This window comes from Talpa europaea (assembly GCF_964194135.1).
Source record: "Talpa europaea genome assembly, chromosome: 9".
NCBI classification, from domain to species: Eukaryota; Metazoa; Chordata; class Mammalia; order Eulipotyphla; family Talpidae; genus Talpa; species Talpa europaea.
In genome coordinates, this window is record NC_140076.1 from 94,647,392 (window position 1) to 94,665,171 (window position 17,780).

The 17,780-nt window shown below is 35.9% G+C and overlaps 1 protein-coding gene across 3 annotated transcripts in view; it reads right to left on the minus strand.

The window, feature by feature from the left end:
- Window positions 1-12: 12 nt before the first annotated feature.
- GLMN (glomulin, FKBP associated protein) overlaps window positions 13-17,780 on the minus strand; it is a gene marked incomplete at both ends in the record, with an annotated part of 28,106 nt that continues 10,338 nt past the window's right edge. The window contains 13 exons of one of the 3 annotated variants that reach the window (XM_084243078.1): window positions 13-129; window positions 222-304; window positions 1,007-1,118; window positions 8,210-8,273; window positions 9,269-9,375; window positions 9,818-9,902; window positions 10,727-10,800; window positions 10,904-10,945; window positions 11,854-11,943; window positions 12,040-12,070; window positions 13,431-13,484; window positions 15,494-15,681; window positions 17,565-17,667. In XM_084243078.1, the coding sequence (XP_084099204.1) occupies window positions 13-129; window positions 222-304; window positions 1,007-1,118; window positions 8,210-8,273; window positions 9,269-9,375; window positions 9,818-9,902; window positions 10,727-10,800; window positions 10,904-10,945; window positions 11,854-11,943; window positions 12,040-12,070; window positions 13,431-13,484; window positions 15,494-15,681; window positions 17,565-17,667 (1,150 nt within the window). The remainder of the gene's footprint in view (window positions 130-221; window positions 305-1,006; window positions 1,119-8,209; window positions 8,274-9,268; window positions 9,376-9,817; window positions 9,903-10,726; window positions 10,801-10,903; window positions 10,946-11,853; window positions 11,944-12,039; window positions 12,071-13,430; window positions 13,485-15,493; window positions 15,682-17,564; window positions 17,668-17,780) is intronic. The other 2 variants (XM_084243079.1, XM_084243080.1) reach the window with 2 other exon arrangements.

Consider the following 17,780-nt stretch of genomic DNA (forward strand, 5'->3'; position numbering starts at 1 on the left):
GAGGAGGAGTTTTCATTTTATCCCAATACTTTCTTCAGAGGTAGACTTTGTTTTTATTTCAATGAGTTCTTCTACTCGAGCCAGAACACTTTCAATCAAATCAAATGTGAAAAGAGCTGAATGCAGAACCTGCAATGTCAAGAAAAATTAGTATTATTAATGTTGCCTTTTAAACAAAATGACTTCATTGTACAATAGCTTAGGAAAATTTTATTATCTACCTTAAGCTGCATTTCTGGAGGCATATTAGGGATCTCTTCCCCACCTACAGTTACGTAACAAAGATCTTTGGACTTCTGGACTTCTGGAAGAGAAAAAAAAAATATCAATGTGGTCTCACTTAACCATTAAAACAAATTTATAAACTACTTTCATCATTCACTAATTTAAAGTGTAAAATCAAGCTATAAGAATAAAATGAGTATCAAAATGCTACAGTATGTAAATTATGTTTGAGGTGAAAAGCATTTTGTCATGTTGGGCAAGAATGAAGATTGATAAATTTTTATCAGTTATATAATCAGAATTCTATCTATTGCACTAGAAAAGACAATTTCTAGGGATGTCTATAGAAATATCAGTTATATGAACAATATAAATTTACTGTAGAATTGCAGACTTTGGTGTAAGTTCTTTTTCCTGATTTGTACAGATTTATTACTTAAGGGTAGAGGGGCGGGGGAATGGCCCACCCCATACCAAAGGAAATATATAGTCAAACAAATATTTGTTCAAAAACAAAAATCAAAACCACGAGATGCGTAATCAGAACTTAATTTTAAACCACAATGTAGTTCCCTTTGGTTTTAACTCTTTGTTAATCCAATTTCAGTGTTAACTTGGCTTATAAAGCTGCTGAAGAATCATTTTAATTGTAAGTAAAATGACCTAGCTGTCATGGTTCCTTGATTCCTCTAAATCAGACAAGTACAAGATAAATTAGCAAACAGTTGTAAAATTTGGCTAATTTTTAAGCCTAATGAAAACAAAATTACACATTACCAACCTTGGCTATTTTTAATTTCTGCTTCATAATGTGCTTTTGACATATTAAGTCCTGTATGGAGTGGCTTTAAGAAATTATTCTCAATCTTTCCAAGCTCTGTCCATAATCCAGTCTGTTTAGAAAAATTAAAGAATTAATTTTTTGGTTCAACATTTATTGGTTACCTAAATATGTACTGAGGCAAAATGAGTAAAACATGATACTTGTTTTCAAGGTAGTTTACTGCTTAATAATACGTTTATCTAATCTATTTTATACAAATACTAATTTAAGCAAAAAAGTTACTTCGGTCAGTATACTCATTACTATACCACTTGGAGTGCTCCTGGTTTTGAGAACTACACATGATTTTTATACATGAGAAAGCATTTGGGGATAATCCACATAGTCTGAAACATTGCTCCATCCCACTGTAGGCCATCCCTATAAGACTACCTTATATGTCACTTCAACTCTCTATCTTTTCATTGATATCCCATTCACAGATCTACTTTTAGAAGATTCTTTCCCTTCCCCATTGATAAACAAATAGAAGACCTCAAACTACACTATGCTACTTGAAAATAATAGATTTCTGTGCTTGCTTTATAGGCTTTGATTGAGTGGATCTGGGGTTGAACCTAGAAATTTAGCATTTAAAAAAAAAAAACCAAATATCCAGGTGATTTTGATTAGGACCTTATGTTGAGAAAAATGGTCTAGAATGGTCCAATGCCAATGAGGAACAGTTTCTAATTAAAACTTCTTTTCAATTAAAAAATCTAGTCATGTGGCTGTCTATTGGAAAATACAAATCTAGGTCTATAAAACCTGTTTTCAATAGCAATTACTTACTTTAATATACAACACATAATCAATAAAACACATGCCAAAAATTAGGCTAAAGAAAATTTATTGCACATTCTGTCCAGCATAATTCTACATATCTCTTTGTATGAACAACTTATATATTTGGAAGTAAGTAGGAGTAAAGAAGCTGTGGAAATGAGAATATTTTCTTTCTCTGACATTAAGGTGGTTAGAACTTTTTTTAAAAAACACTATAAAAATCATTTTAAGAGTTTTTATCTTCTATGTCTAGATAAACTTAAGATTTTAAATACGTTGTAAGGACTAAAAACTGGAATTATTCAAAAATGCTTGCTTTTAATTTTTTTTTTTAAAGATTTATTTATACAAGAACCAGGGTACAGGCCAGATGTGCGGGAGGGTGAGAAGATTCACCAGAGCCACATTGGGGAACAGAACAGGCAGAGTGATGAAGTACACTGCTGAGGGGAGCAGCGGGCTAGACAGGAGAGGTCTGCCACAACTTGTGGGTTGCTCCACAGCCGGCGGGGATAGAACCAGCACTGCAGAGGCTGTGGACAGCTTCATGTGCTGCGTCAACCGCCTGCGCCACCAGGGAGGCCCCATTGCTTTTAATTTCAAACCCAAGCGGACTCACTGATGGAGTAGTCCTGAAGTCATTTCATTTCTGAACCTTAATATACATTTCAAAATTCACTACAGCCTATCTCAGAAAAGACTAGGAAGTTCTATGCTCCAATAAAATGTATTGCCAGAACAGACTCTGCAAAAGATATATTCAACTATAATAAATGTAAAGAACTAAATTTAGGTATATATAGTTTTCCCGCTTCTCCTACTTTGTATATGAGTTATATAAGAAGTAACACTGCAGGGCTCCTATAATATGTAATTACTAAGGAATGTGTATCACCTAAGGTCATCTGGCTCTACATATAACACACAAGGGTTATGTTTTAATTTGGAGAGAAATAAAAATCCAAATACAGAGTATACAGAATGCTATATGTATGTATATATGCTTCATGCTTATAATTTTTTCCTAAATGAAAAACATGTTTGCATGTATTACATCAATTCAATTTTGAAAGTTCCTAATACTTGTGGCTTTATAATCTCACATTGTTTCCTTTGACCCTGCTTTCATTCTACATATTATAATTACATATTATTTGGGGGGGGGGAAATGGGCAAGCAGGCAGATAGGAAAGGATATGAGTAGAGAAGGTGAAGGATAAATTATGGTGAGTCAGAAAAAATTATTGCAGTTCAAAACAACTATCAATTAAAGATACCTGCCAAATAACAGAGAACACTACATATAAAACCAAAGTAAGTTCAAGGTTCAGAAAAAGTAACATGAAACTGAAGTGTGGGTGTGAAGGTGCATGTAACTTGTGCAGATATAAAGATTATGAAATAGGACAAGGAGGGGAATGGTTTATGAAAAGAATAAATCAGTTGGCAGTAACCCAAAATAGCAGGAAAAGAAATGGATTATTTAATTATGAATCACTGTTTTGTATTTGAATGATTCTTAATATTCCTATACTTCTCTCTGATTGCTTTCAATCTCTTTATCCTTAGCAGTTACCTTCTCTGCACCTTTAACTGGTCAAAAATAGGTCCTGGTAGGTGTCCTTTTGAATATAACAACCCACAGCTAAGCATCACTAGAGTATCATTTTGTTTTTCCTTTCTTCAAAATTTGAAAGCCTCAGAAGCTGTCATTTCTTGATTAATTATAGCAGGTTTGCCTCTCATTTATATACATGACCTATTGTAATCGCTCTTGGGAGAAATGCTTTCATAATGAACAGGATCTTAAACTACCTCAAAAATATCAGGTTGCCATCTTGGACTGGGTTTTCTGCTAATTTCTCTGGTATGATAATTCTTAGGGTAACTTGCATGGCGGTATTTTGAAATATTTGATTCCTAAGAAAATTTTGAAAAAACAAATAAGACAAGCAAGTCTTATTTTGGTCTCATTATGGTGGTTATAATATCCTTTTCTTCATTTGACAATGTCCAAGTCAGATAAAAGTGAGGTATTTATTACCTGTGGCCATCATGGCAGACACTGCACAATGTAAAACTGTTGGCTCCTTTCTCCAGGCAGAGGTCCATTTGCTGCCCCTGTAGTATACTGCATGGCAACCTAACAAATCTATTACTCTTAATGATTTATCTGTCAGGTAAATCAAATGATCTCTAGATATAGGGTCTTTCCTGGTTACTGAAAAATTAAAAACTCATGGATGGAGAAGACTCCTTGCTTCACTCACAAGAAGAACATCTAACAGTTAACCAGAGGAACACTACAATGAGAAAGTCCCATGGCTTGGAGTAAAATTGTAGTGCCCATTGGGTATCAGAGATAAAGTATCCAAAACTCTACACATTGGACATAGGAAAGACTCTTCAATAAATGGTGTCACAAAAATTGGACCACTATCTCACATCATATACAGAAATTGTAAAAATGAAAGACTGGATGTATGACCAGAAACCATATACTATGTAGAAGAAAACAGACAAAACATGTTTTAGGGATGTCTTTGGGTACTCCAGCAGGAAGGGAAACAAAACAAATAAAATAGGGACTACATCAAAGTAAAAAGCGCCTGCACAATAAAACTGTTACTAAAACATCTGCACATCATACATCCAATAATGGGCTCATATCCAAGATCTACAAGAACTCATATAACTAATTTAAAAAAAAACCCAATCAAAAATGGGCAGAAGATATGCACATAGAGATGAAGACACACAGGTGGTGAAAAGGTGCATGAAAAAAATGCACAACTTAGAGAAATGCAAATCAAAACCACAATGAGATACCACTTCACACCTGTGAGAATGGCCCCTATCAAAAAGACCAGAAACAGGTATTGTTCAAGGTGTGGACAAAAACCTGTGCTTTTGGTGAAACTAGAGTGATCCTGCTCCTATGGCAAACAGTATGGTGAATACTCAAAATACTAAAAATAAACCTGCCATATGATCTGAAGAAAACCCACTTATCTGAAGGGAGATAGGCACTTCTACATTCACTGCAGTAGTAGTTATAATAGTCAAGTTACTAAGACAACCTAAGTACCCAAGAATGGATGAGAGAATCAAGATGGGGCATATACACAAAGTGAAATACTACTCAGCTACATAAAGATGAAATCCTGCCATCTGCCACAATATGGAACTGGAGTGGATTATGCTAAGCAAAGTAAGTCAGAAGGAGAAAGACAAATACTGGATGATTTCACTCACAGAATATAAAAAGGTCAGACAAAAACTAAACCAAAACAAAACCTTAGAAATATGACTGCAGAATTGAGGCTACCAGAGGGGAAGGATAAAGGGGAGCAAAGAAGAAAAAAGCAGGACCAATGAACTATAATGGAAGACTATGGGTGCTTTGGTGGTGGACATGGTTTAGTAAAGTGTATCCGAAGAGGTGTGAACCTACATCCCTAAATCATATACAGGGTTGTAAACCCATGTTACCTCAACAAAAAATAAATCTAAAAAATAAAAACCAAACAAAAAGCATCTTGCCCTGATAGTACTTTCCTCAAACCACAGAACCTTCACTGCTGCTGAATTTTTCCTAATATTTTTATCACGAGCTGTGTTGGGAGTCATGATTCACACTTTGTCATTCAAAGGGTCTGGATACTTCCTGGGATCACAGCTCTCTCTGTCACTAGGTTTGTGCCTTATGAAAGTTAAAGATCTGCCTATGTTTATATTACCTATGAAATGTCAAAAATAATTATTTATAGTATTGTTAAGAACAAAAGATACGGGCCTCCCCAGTGGCGCAGCGGTTGAGCGCTGGGTTGCGAAGCTGCCCGCGGCCTCTGCGGCGCCGGTTCGATCCCCGGCTGCTCCCCGGCCACAGGAGGAGGGTCCCACATGGCGTGCAGACCTCTCCTGCCGCCCACTGCTCCCCTCAGCAGTGTACTTTGGTCCTTCTGCCTGCTCTGCTCCCCGCTCTGGCTCTGGCGAATTCTCTAATTCTCTCACCCTCCCGCGCTTCTGACTGTACCCAGTGCATGTATAAACAAAACAAACAACAAATAAATAAATAAAAAAAACATGCCTCTATTAAAAAAAAAAAAAAGAACAAAAGATACAATAGCACTTGGCCAAAACAGTAATTGTCATTGACCGGGGGGGGGGGGGGGGGATCGGTGATTAGGTCAGGACACAGAGAACTTCTTGTAATGATGATGCTCTATACTTGATAAAGATTTGAATAACAGGGCCTCCCCGGTTGCGCAGCGGTTGAGCACTGGGTCGCGAAGCTGCCCGCAGCCTCTGCAGCGCCGGTTCGATCCCCGGCTGCTCCTCGGCCACCAGAGGAGGGTCCCACATGGCGCGCAGACCTCTCCTGCCGCCCGCTGCTCCCCTCAGCAGTGTACTTTGGTCCTTCTGCCTGCTCTGCTCCCACTCTGGCTCTGGTGAATCCTCTCACCCTCCCGCGCTTGTATAAATAAATGAATAATAAATAAATAAATCTTTAAAAAAAAAGATTTGAATAACATAGATCTATGCATTTATTAAAATTTAGTAAATGTATCCTTAAAAATTGTGCAGCTCATTTTATATAAACTTCACCTCAAAGGAACACTATAGACATATGTTAATGAAACATATGCTGAAATACTTAGGGGAAAGTATCCTGATGTTTGCAGTTTACTCTGAAATGCATAAAAAATAAGTGATGGATAACTGTTAAGAGTAAAATGTTAATGGAAGAATCTGGTAGTAGGTGAAGTGATCACATAAAAATTCCTTTGAAAAACTGAAGGAATTTTTTTTTTAAAGATTTATTTATTTATTTATTTATACAAGCACTGGGTACAGTCAGAAGAGCTGGAGGGTGTGAGAATTCACCAGAGCCAGAGCGGGGAAGAGAACAGGCAGACTGACGAAACACTGCTGAGGGGAGCAGCGGGCAGCAGGAGAGGTCTGCGCGCCACATGGGATCCTTGCCGGCGGCCAGGGATCAAACCGGCGCTGCAGAGGCCGTGGGCAGCCTCGCAGCCCAGCGCTCAACCTCTGCGCCACCAGGGGAGGTCCAAAATTGAAGGAATCTGTGTGTGTTGACAGCATTTTTCTATGCATGAAAGAAAATTTGTGTTTAAAAATTTTCACAGCAAAATGTGGGAGAGAATAAAACCCTGATACAGAGTAAGCACTAGTCAGTGGTAGCAAATAACTATATTTGGCTAAAGATGGATGAATACAAATCATTCAATCTACTAGATTTGTCTAGAAGAAAGGAAAATGTGATTTTTCCCCATGAACTCTTCATTCCAAATAATGATTTACTTAAGTTTATTTTTTTTTAAATTTTTTTTTTTAATAGAGGCATGTTTTTATTTATTTATTTATTTGTTTGTTTGATGGTTTGTTTATACATGCACTGGGTACAGTCAGAAGCACGGGAGGGTGAGAGAATTCACCAGAGCCAGAGCAGGGAACAGAGCAGGCAGAAGGACCGAAGTACACTGCTGAGGGGAGCAGCGGGCGGCAGGAGAGGTCTGCGCGCCATGTGGGACCCTCCTCCGGGGGCCGGGGAGCAGCCGGGGATCGAACCGGAGCCGCAGAGGCCGCGGGCAGCTTCGAAACCCAGCGCTCAACCGCTGCACCACCAGGGAGGCCCGATTTACTTAAGTTTAAAAAGCCCTTTAGCATGTTAATATAAATATCCATTACTTTAATATTTTGTGAGGGGAAAAAAACCCAGATTCAGGTAATTACAGACACAAGAGCTGGTACAGAGAAAACAACTATTAGGGTAGGGTAGGTAGAGAAAAGATAAAAGAGATATAATTTTACTCTATGACAAATCTCCCACAAATAGTTATTCTATTTATTGAATACCTCTAATGATACACTGTTTAAAAAAAAAAATCCAACATCCTACACATTCAAAAGGTGCTGTTAGCAAATTCAGTTTTAGTACTGAATATGCTTCAATTTGATGAGGCAACAAGAAAACATCAGATGATTACACTTTATATAGTTCAGCTTTAAATCATCAGTACAGTTGGAGGCAACTGAAGAAGACAGCCAAATATATGTTGAGCTCCAAAAGGTTAGTTAACTTTGGCTGTGCAACTAACTCATCTACCAGAGCTAAGAAAAGCTTATAGCAAGAGAGCAGAAGTATAACAGAAAAAGGGGAAAGAAGCTAGATGTGAAGTGGCAAGAGCTCCTGAGAATTAACTTCCAATTTCATAATAATTGTTGCCACTTTCAGCCTCTATAGCTGGTTAAAATAATAAATATTGTCTGAAGTAGCTACTGATAAGAAAACCTGAAACGACCCTCACGCATTTTGAAAATACTCAGTTTCTTCTTCAAGAAATCACTTACTTGATTGTCATTTTCATTATCTTTTATAATCAAATACCTCAATAAATTTAATGAAGCCATTATCCTGTTAATTAAAAATATATACATTGTTAGTTACAGCAAACCTTTATATTATCAATAACAATTTCAATGAATAAAGCAAGTTAAACTTTGGTTATATCTTTACAATTGTATGTCAACTCAAACTATTCCCTTCAATTTACTTTTTTAAAAAGATTAATTTATTTATGCATACAAGAGCTGGGGTATACACCAGCATTGTGGGGGTGTGTGTGTATGAGAGAGGATTCACCAGTGACAGAGTGAGGAGCAGAACAGGCGGACTGAGTGAAATACACTGCTGAGGGGAGCAGCGAGTGAAACAGTAGAGGTCTGCTGCACCATGTGGGTAGCTCCTGGCTAGCCGGGGATCAAACTGGCACAGCAGAAGCTGCAGACCACCTCATAGTGCAGTGCCTAACCCCCTGTGCCACCAGGGAGGCCCAATGTTTTTTGTTTTTCAAGCAAAAATGCATCATGACTTTGCTGAAAACCCAATAATAATGTCACTCATTTTGCATTTAAATTCACAAAATTACTATTCTTTTTTTTCCTCAAGGGAGAAACTTTAATATTTGAGAGTATCATCACTTGCTTCCTGAATTTTAAAATTCTTGTACCATTTCAAACCATCCATTCTATTATACTGAAAGTGAAATTGCATAGTCTGAGAAAAAGTGATGTCTTGGAAGGAAAACAAAACAACAAACCCAAACATGTATGCCTTTCACTTTATGTGATACACGAGATTCTTAGTTTTTAGTCATCAATGTTGTTGCAAATCTCTGGGCTATATATGGATGTCAAAGGTACAAAGTCTTACTGTTGGTAATACTTCTGGAAAGAAAAGTTGTTTTTACTAAAAGTAAGTATTTAAATATGAAAATGGTTATGCAATTTTATAAATTAACCATAGATCATAAAATCATAACAAAGTATTTATTAGCTTAGGAACCTTGAGCAGAGATTCCTCATTTCATTCTGAATTTATTATGTGAACCTTAGCAATGGTCAGCTCACCTATCTGAGTTTTGCAGTAGATCTGTTTCAGCACCCTCTGGGAGAAATAGTACTAAATCTAGAAGGGGAATTAGCTGTGGTCCTGTAAACCATTTGTTATGTGTTCTCTGAAAAATAAAAGAAAAGTTTGAAAAGGCTTTACATAATAACTTAATAAATTCATGTGTTTCTCTACTATTTTGATACTACAATATGTATCACATATTTCATATACATTCATTTTAATTTTCATTCACACCAGGAACTGCCAGTCTGAGAACACTGTTGCATTCTCCCTTTTTCTCTTTCTCTATGTGAAGTTACTGAGTATTCACAGATTAAAGTTTCCATTAATAATTTAAAATATATAGCAAAAACAAAAGAAGTCATATCAGCTCAAAGAATTAAAATCCATAGTTAACAAAATACAAAAATTCAGTTTTTAAAAAAAATAGTAGACATGGGTAAAAATACCCTAATAACATGGAAAAAGCCCATATGAATGTACTCCAAAAATAAGTACACATATTTTATAAAGAAATTGATAACTGATACTTTAGGTATTCTTACCTTTAATGACATGTCAATTTGATTTTTGATGTTTTGAATAATAAAGGCTTCCACACCTGAGTGATTACTTGTATTCAATAAGCACCTTGAAAGCAAAGTTACAATACATTTGGAATTATCCAGCACATTATAGTTAAATGAAGATGAAAAGTCTTACAAATTCCTGTGTTATTTCTAGAAATACAAAATCACATTTAAGACAAGTTAATAAGTGATCAATCAGTTACACAGTCACCTGTGATGGTTATTGCTAATTGGCAAATTCTTTTTCAACTGGATCTTCCCAACAAGAAATTTATGTTAAGCTAAAACTGAGTATTTTATGCATACAGTTATAGAGATTTAATATGACAATAAGGGGCACTAGTATAATTACTCTGAGAGAGTCGACTAGACTGACTAAATTGCAAAGAAAGGAAACTTAGTACAACAGCTTAAGAAAAAAAGGGAGTTTCTTGGTAGGGATACAGGCAGATCAGAACCAAAAATATGATAATATTTAACTCACGGATGCAAGAATCTTTTCCCCCTCAAAATAGTACTACTAATAATCTCCATTCTTACAGTGAATAGTCTGTCAAAGTTATTAACTCCAGATCTATTAAGTTCAACTGTGAAAAATGGAGATTACTGACATATGTAATGTTTTAGAAGGAGCAGTCTTTTAATTTCAAAGTACTTCAATTGAGATAGATATATATACTATTACTCATGTAATATATATGTGGACATATATTAATAATATTTGATTAACCCTTCTCTACCCATCACAGAATCTATTATGACTTCCAAGTACAGTTGAATTATTTATAAAACATACTATAATAATATACCCTGGAATAACAACATGGCATTAATTTGGATTGTAATCAGTTACACACTTTACAATTAACCACATTTGGTACATACCTAAATAATGTATATTTGCCTTGTGAATCCAACTTATTAATGTACAGCTGAAGCATAGCTAAACCCTTTTTCCTCTAAAATGGAACAAATAATATTGTTATATAAAATGAATATTCAATTATTTATTCAATTTCCCACTATAACTCCTTATTACTTAGTTCCAAAACACTTACATACCAATGTCTCAGTGGGGCAAAGTGTCATTATTTTGACTAAGCCCTGGAAGAGGAAAAAAATTCAGTTGTCAGTAGATTAGACTGCAAACAACTATATGATCAATAGTGGCTACTAAAAATTCAGAGAAGTGAGCCTAATAGATTTAACAGTGAAGTAAAATTTCCCATATCTTTCTTTCCATTATGTCTGTAGGAATCTAAGTATAATCCATTTTTTAAGTGATATTGATTGGAGTGTTACAAAGTGTGAATTTAGACGTTAATGGTAATTTTTGATTGTCTAGATAGGCAAGAAAATGAAATTAAAAAATTATAATTCATTAAAAATAATCAGGCTTAACAAACTAACAAATGTCTTCTTTTTCCCTCATTTTGTCATTCACAAACACTATCATTTTGGGGGTATATTTTCACACCATCACCCTATGAACCTGTGTTTCACCCATCCTCCACCAAAACTCCCGTGCCAATGTCCTACCCTCTTTCCACTGACCACTCTTCATCTCCCCTTTCTTTCCGGTAACCAGTGTATTTTTCACAATTTAAGTACTATTTTTTGCTGTACTAGCTTTCTCTGGTTATTTACAGTCCCCAAATATTTGAAACACATATTTTTACATCAACACTTCAGGACTGACCTAGATATGATATCTAACAAACAATACAAGGCAAAATAAATCATAGAAGGGAAAAACAAAATGTCTACAATTGAATCAGTACAAGTCTTGAGGGAGTCCTGAGGACTTGAGTTATAAGAAAAGTAAAGCAGCTTAATTTTTCAAGGTTTCTACGGTAACAGAACACTTCTATCATCACACAAAGTTCTACTGGACTGCATGGCACTAGAATTTTCAAAGGATAGGAAGAAGAAAATGGGAGAGGGTTTAGAATGGATCTTAAGTACAGAATAGAAAGGGGCTAATTCAGAATTAGAATATATGTTTTACTTACCTGAGGTACACTAAGAAAACTCTTAATCTCTAAGTACTGGTGAAGTAAACTGTTGTCTTCTATTCTCAATAAGCCATTCTCCAATAGATCCTACAGATTAAAATATATGTATAAATAAGGTATGTCAATAGCTGTATTTGTTCACATGTGTATTTAAATTATAATGGGTACAAAAAAAAATCTTACCAATCCTTTGGAGAAAACAGACTCTTCTGTTCTGGAAAAGAATATTAAAATTTATCGACATGATTTTATAAATTGCATTATAACTATTCTTTTTAGGGAACATAAAACAAAAGTTGAAATTGAAGACCTTAAAAATACATATTAATGAGGAGAAATTCTGTTGAAGAACTTAGTGAAAATCCTTAATCTAGCTCTGATCTGCCTAGTGACATCCAAATCTGACCAAAGTCAACCCATTCAGAGCTTATGTCCTGGTACCAAATTAACAGATCTTCAGCAGCTAGTGCTAAATCAATTAAACTCCATATAATACTATATACTGCAGTTGATAACACTATAAAATATTTTCAATTATTTTTATATATAAAGCCTTCTATTTGTGATATTCTTTTAAAAAGTTTACTATCATTATTAAGTATTTAAGATCTGTGGCACCTCAAAGTTCTTATTCTAACCCTGCAAAGAGGTAAAACCATTGTTTTGGCTCATGACTAAACAGTTTGAAATCTCAACAATATAGAACATATGATTCAAATTAATACGTATTCTCATTGCATGACTATAAAAGAAAGTAAAAAGAATGTAAAATCATTAAGACATACGTAATACAGTAAATTTATAGTTAATAACTACTTTTGCCAGGAGACCCTTAGAAATTTCTGCCTTGTAGGCCGAGGCTTTGGACATTTGCCATGTTACATACAAATCTTCCATCACCTAGGAAGAGTGGGACTGATAAACTGTCACTAGTGTTCCCAGTGGATAGTACTACCAGGCCTGACTGATCTCAAGGGATAATTTAGACACTGCAGACAAAAAAAAAAAAAAACAACAAAGCATATGAAGTTTTGTAAAGTTCTTAAATATCCACCTGAAAAATTATGCATGCTTATTACTTTGTAATTTTTAAAAGAAACGGCCTTGCTTCCTCTTAGCATCTCAAACAAGAAAAGTTTTTGAAACATATCAGAGTCAAGTCTAAGTTATAAAAGGTAGAGGCAAGACACCTTTTTCTTTTTGATGCAATTCAGACTGTATCCATGAAACAACCTGGATGAATTTCTTTTACTGATTTCTCTTCCTTAAATGGAGGAGGCTGCAGTAGGATAGAGGTGTTTTAATTTACTAACTTTTGAAGTAAGGGGAGAAACCTCAGAAACATGACTGAGAATCTCATAAGATAGTCTAGTATTATCCTGGGTCTAAAAGTAAAGATTTTGTTATAAAACCTCTGACTCATTTCTGTTTCTATTATCAAACTTACTTCACTGTTTTATATAATAACCAATTAATTAATTAGGGTCTGGCAAAGAGAAGGTAGTTTCCCCTGATTTTGACAGAATATTTTAATGCTACTATTTAATTCTGAAATGTGATCTAAATGATCTTACCTTTGCAAAAAGACTTCAATATGCCCCATATTAAATTGCAAAAGGTACAATGGGCTAAAATAGACCAAAAAAAATTATGTACGCATACATATACATAGACACACACATTTTTAGAAAACTTATATAAATACTGATATGGGTTGAATTGTGTTCCCACTGAAAAAAATGTTTGAGTCCTAATTTTTACTATCTCAGAACATGACCTTTGGAGAGAGGGTCTTTACAGAGGTAATGAATGAAAGTGAGGTCATTAGTGTAAGCCTTAATTCAGAACAACTGGTGTCTTTACTAAACAGAGAAAATCTGAACAGAGCCATGGACACAGAGAACACCAGATGATCACAAAGGCAGAGATTGGAATGATGCATTTACAAGCCCTGGAACAGCAAGGATTTCCAGCAAACCACCAGCACCTAGAGGAGAGGTATGGAACAGATTCTCCCTCACAGCTCTCAGAAGGCCAGTCCTGCTCACAACTAGGCCTTGGATTTCTAGCCTCCAAAACTAAGAGATGACAGGTTCTGTTATTTTAAGCTGTTCAGTTTTGGGTGCTTCACTTTAGGGCCCTAGTAAACTAACACTCATACCTAAATCATTTTGGTAGCAGAGTGTAATTAAAAGTATAAGCTTTGGGGGCCTCCCCGGTGGCACAGTGGGTTGAGCGCAGGGCTGTGAAGCTGTCCGCAGGCTCTGCGGTGCAGGTTTGATTCCCGGCCGGCAGGAAGAGTCCCACATGGTGCAGCAGACCTCTCCTGTCATGCCTGCTGCTCCCCTCAGCAGTGCTTTCGGTCTGTCTGCCTGTTCTGCTCCCTACTCTGTCTCTGGTGCATCCTCTCACCCTCCCGTGCCTCTGTACAATAGCCTGTACCCCGGCTATTGCATAAATTTAAAAAAATAAATAAATCTTTTTTAAAAAAAAGTATAAGCTTTGGGATCAGAGAATAATGTTCAAATTCCATCAGTCCACCAATTAGCTGTATGATCTTGGGTGTTTTCTTAATTTGTCTAAGTTTGCTTTCACTCTGTAAAGATAATGCTCTATTTCACGAGGTTATTATAAAAATTGGACACTGCACATAAAGCTATCAGTATAGGTTTAATATGGTAAAGATGCAAGCTGTAGCCATTATTGCAATATTTACAGATCAATATTCTCTAGATATATTCATACATAAAATACAAATGTACACACAAAAATATGCCCAGAGCCTACAAGACAAATGCATAATTCCTATCATGAACCTGAAAGTCTAGAAGGTGTTACATTTTAAAATTATATATCTATTTTTAAAATCAACTGATAAATTACATGGGAACAGGTCAAGCTAATTATAGCCAGAAGATTCAACCTAAGTTGGGAGGTTAAGAGAAACTTTCCTCATAAAGTCACATTTAAGGATAAAGATGGCTCTAAGTATATCCAAAGGCCTGAGAGCAAGATTTGTGGCACATCTGAACAAGAAACCAAAAGAAGGTCTATTTTACTGGAGCACAGTAGACAAAGAGAGGTAGTAGGAGGTAAATCAGGACAATCAAGCAGGGAATAGATTATGCATAAACTCATCTCATGTGAAAGCATTTAGACTTTATTCTTAGAGCACTAAGAAGCCACTGAGGGTTTTCAGTAAGGGACTACTCTTAAAGCTTCACTTTCTAATGCGTTGAGGATGAGCTGAAAAAGGAGTGAGGATATGTAATTATTCACTCAGGATAACCATAGTAACCCCACTGAGAAGATGATGATAACTGAGACCACCTCAGGGGTAACTGGCCAGTTCCCTTCCTTATAGTCCAGGATGGGCCCAATAGCTTCAAAATCAAGCCCAGTTTAACTCGTTCTGATTCTAGCCCCATTTATCCCATATATCAATTTCAACACCCCACCCACCACCCTTTTCACTACTACATTATTTACTACAGGCTTTAACGGATTATAGCCAGTGTAATTTAGATTTAAAAAAATTTGCTTACATTTAAAAAATATTAGCACACATATTAGGCATTAGATAAGTTTGATAATATTCCTTTTAGAATACATGAATAAGCCAAACACTAACTCCTACCTTAACACCATTGGCAGCTGATCAATACTGATGCCCTGTACAAAAACTAGATATGCCAGAGAAGCCATAGAGTCTGCTAATTGTTTGTCTTCTTCTTCCTCAAATTCAAGATAATTCCAAGTTTTCTTTTTCCTTCCATGATTAAAAATCATTTTGGGTAAAGGGTGTCCAATTGCTGATAAAAATCCCTGTGAAATGGATAAAACAAGGAAGCTATAGCAGACGCTAGTGTGACTCAGATGAAAGATAATCTAGGAACAATCCTCCAAGGACCACTGATGCTGAGAACAGAGTGGGCAGGAGGAACACTGGTCAGTGGCAACAGAAGCTAAAGAAATGTTGCTGGTATCTCAGGTCATATGGGCCCTTATAAGAAAAAAAGAAGCGTTTCTGCCTGAGTGGATGAGACTACTGTTTATTCCCTCCACCCACCCCCCCTACCCCCACCCCATGTGGAGAGAGGAGAGAAAAAGACTCAGGTAACACTGGGTCACTCCTACACCTCTCTGCTACGTCTACTTTTAGTACAGTAGAAAGCACCTGACCTTCAGAATCAGTGGAACTGAGTTCAGTTTTGGGCTCTACCACTCACTACCTGTGAGACAATGGATGAGTTCTGAGTAACCCCTCTAAGATTCAGTTTCTTTATGTAGAAAATGACATAATAATATGTTAAATACTTATTGAGAAGTTCCACAAAAAGTATAAGAAAAGGAGGTAAGGTCATCACAAACTACCATACAGACTCAAAAGGAAATAACAGTAACAGCTAAATCAGAATGAATACAGAAATCACACATATTTGATCACTTATGCAATAAATAATTGCGCTCCAGGCACTAGGCCTAACATTGTGAGGAATTATAAAGTCTAATAAATAACACTTTTCCAGACTTCAGGGAGTTAAAATCTGCTGATCCCAGATGGCTTCATTAGTCATCTCAGAACACAAAAAGGAACCACAGAAAATCATCCTCAGTCACAAGCGACAGCTATACAAGCGACAGCTATTCAGCTACCTATTGCTAAATATATACTGCAGAATTGATTTTCAAAGCCACACATTCTTGTTATAAGTATAAAACAAAGTTTAGTGCTCAGATTCCAAATATCCTCTATCACAAAGCTCCATTTCTTTATCCAGTCAGTGCTACATGTGTCATCAGCACATTTTTTTCCACATTGTTAGCCTATTTATTTAACTATATACTCCTTTTTTAATTAAATTACCTGAGTAATAACAGACATTTGCTTTTATATATATCATTCCATAAACTGCCAGGGAACTAGATGCACAGCTTTGCAACTATTTAGCCTTAAGTATTCTACTCAAGATAATTTTTTAATTGTGTTTACAATGGTTTACACTATTGTACATGATTCAGAGGTAGAGGTTCACAACTCTTCAGATGTATGTTATCACACAACATACAACACCCCCCCCCCCATAGTCTTCCACCAAAGTCCACTGGTCTCCCTGGGCCTCTCTGGTGGTCTAGGAGTTAAGTCTCAGTGCTACACCCACAACGGCCTGAGTTTGATCCCAGGCCAGGGAGCTAACCCACATGGCACAGCATCTGTCTCCTGTCTTCCCCACTTTTCCCCTTAGCAGTGTGTTGCAGTCAGTCTGCCTGTTCTGCTCACCACACTGTGTCTGGTGAATGAATCCTCTCACCCCCGCACCTCTGCCCTACTCCCCAGTTCTTCTACAAAATAAATAAAATAAATCTCTAAAAAAAAGAAAAGAAAAGCATTCCTAATACTAACAGCAAGTAGATCACAGAAGAACACATTTATAATAGATCCTTTGAAGAAATTATATATATATATATATGTATTTATTTATGACTAAGCAAAAAATGTTAATATTTTATATTTGGGTAATGCAATTATTGCTATTTATTTGGGTAATGCAATTATTGTTATTTATTTTCCATGTTTTGTTTATCTGTAGTCTACAAAAATATACACTGTTTTAGTAATAAGTATATCAATTTACATGCTCATCTGCAGTACATGAGAATACAAGAAGATAACATTTCAGATAACAGATTAAATCACATATACTTACTATAATTTCAGATGCGAAACACCTTAAAGGATCATTCCCAGTTTCTTCAGACTGGTCAAGGAATTGTGCTGTCAGCAAAGGGCATTTCAAACTTTTGAAACAACTATGGCATAAGAAATGGGTAACTATGAATATATCACTTTCTGAGTATAAAATATCTAGTTCTATAAACATGTCAAAGTATAACAAAAACACGAATCACTCAATGCCCAGTAC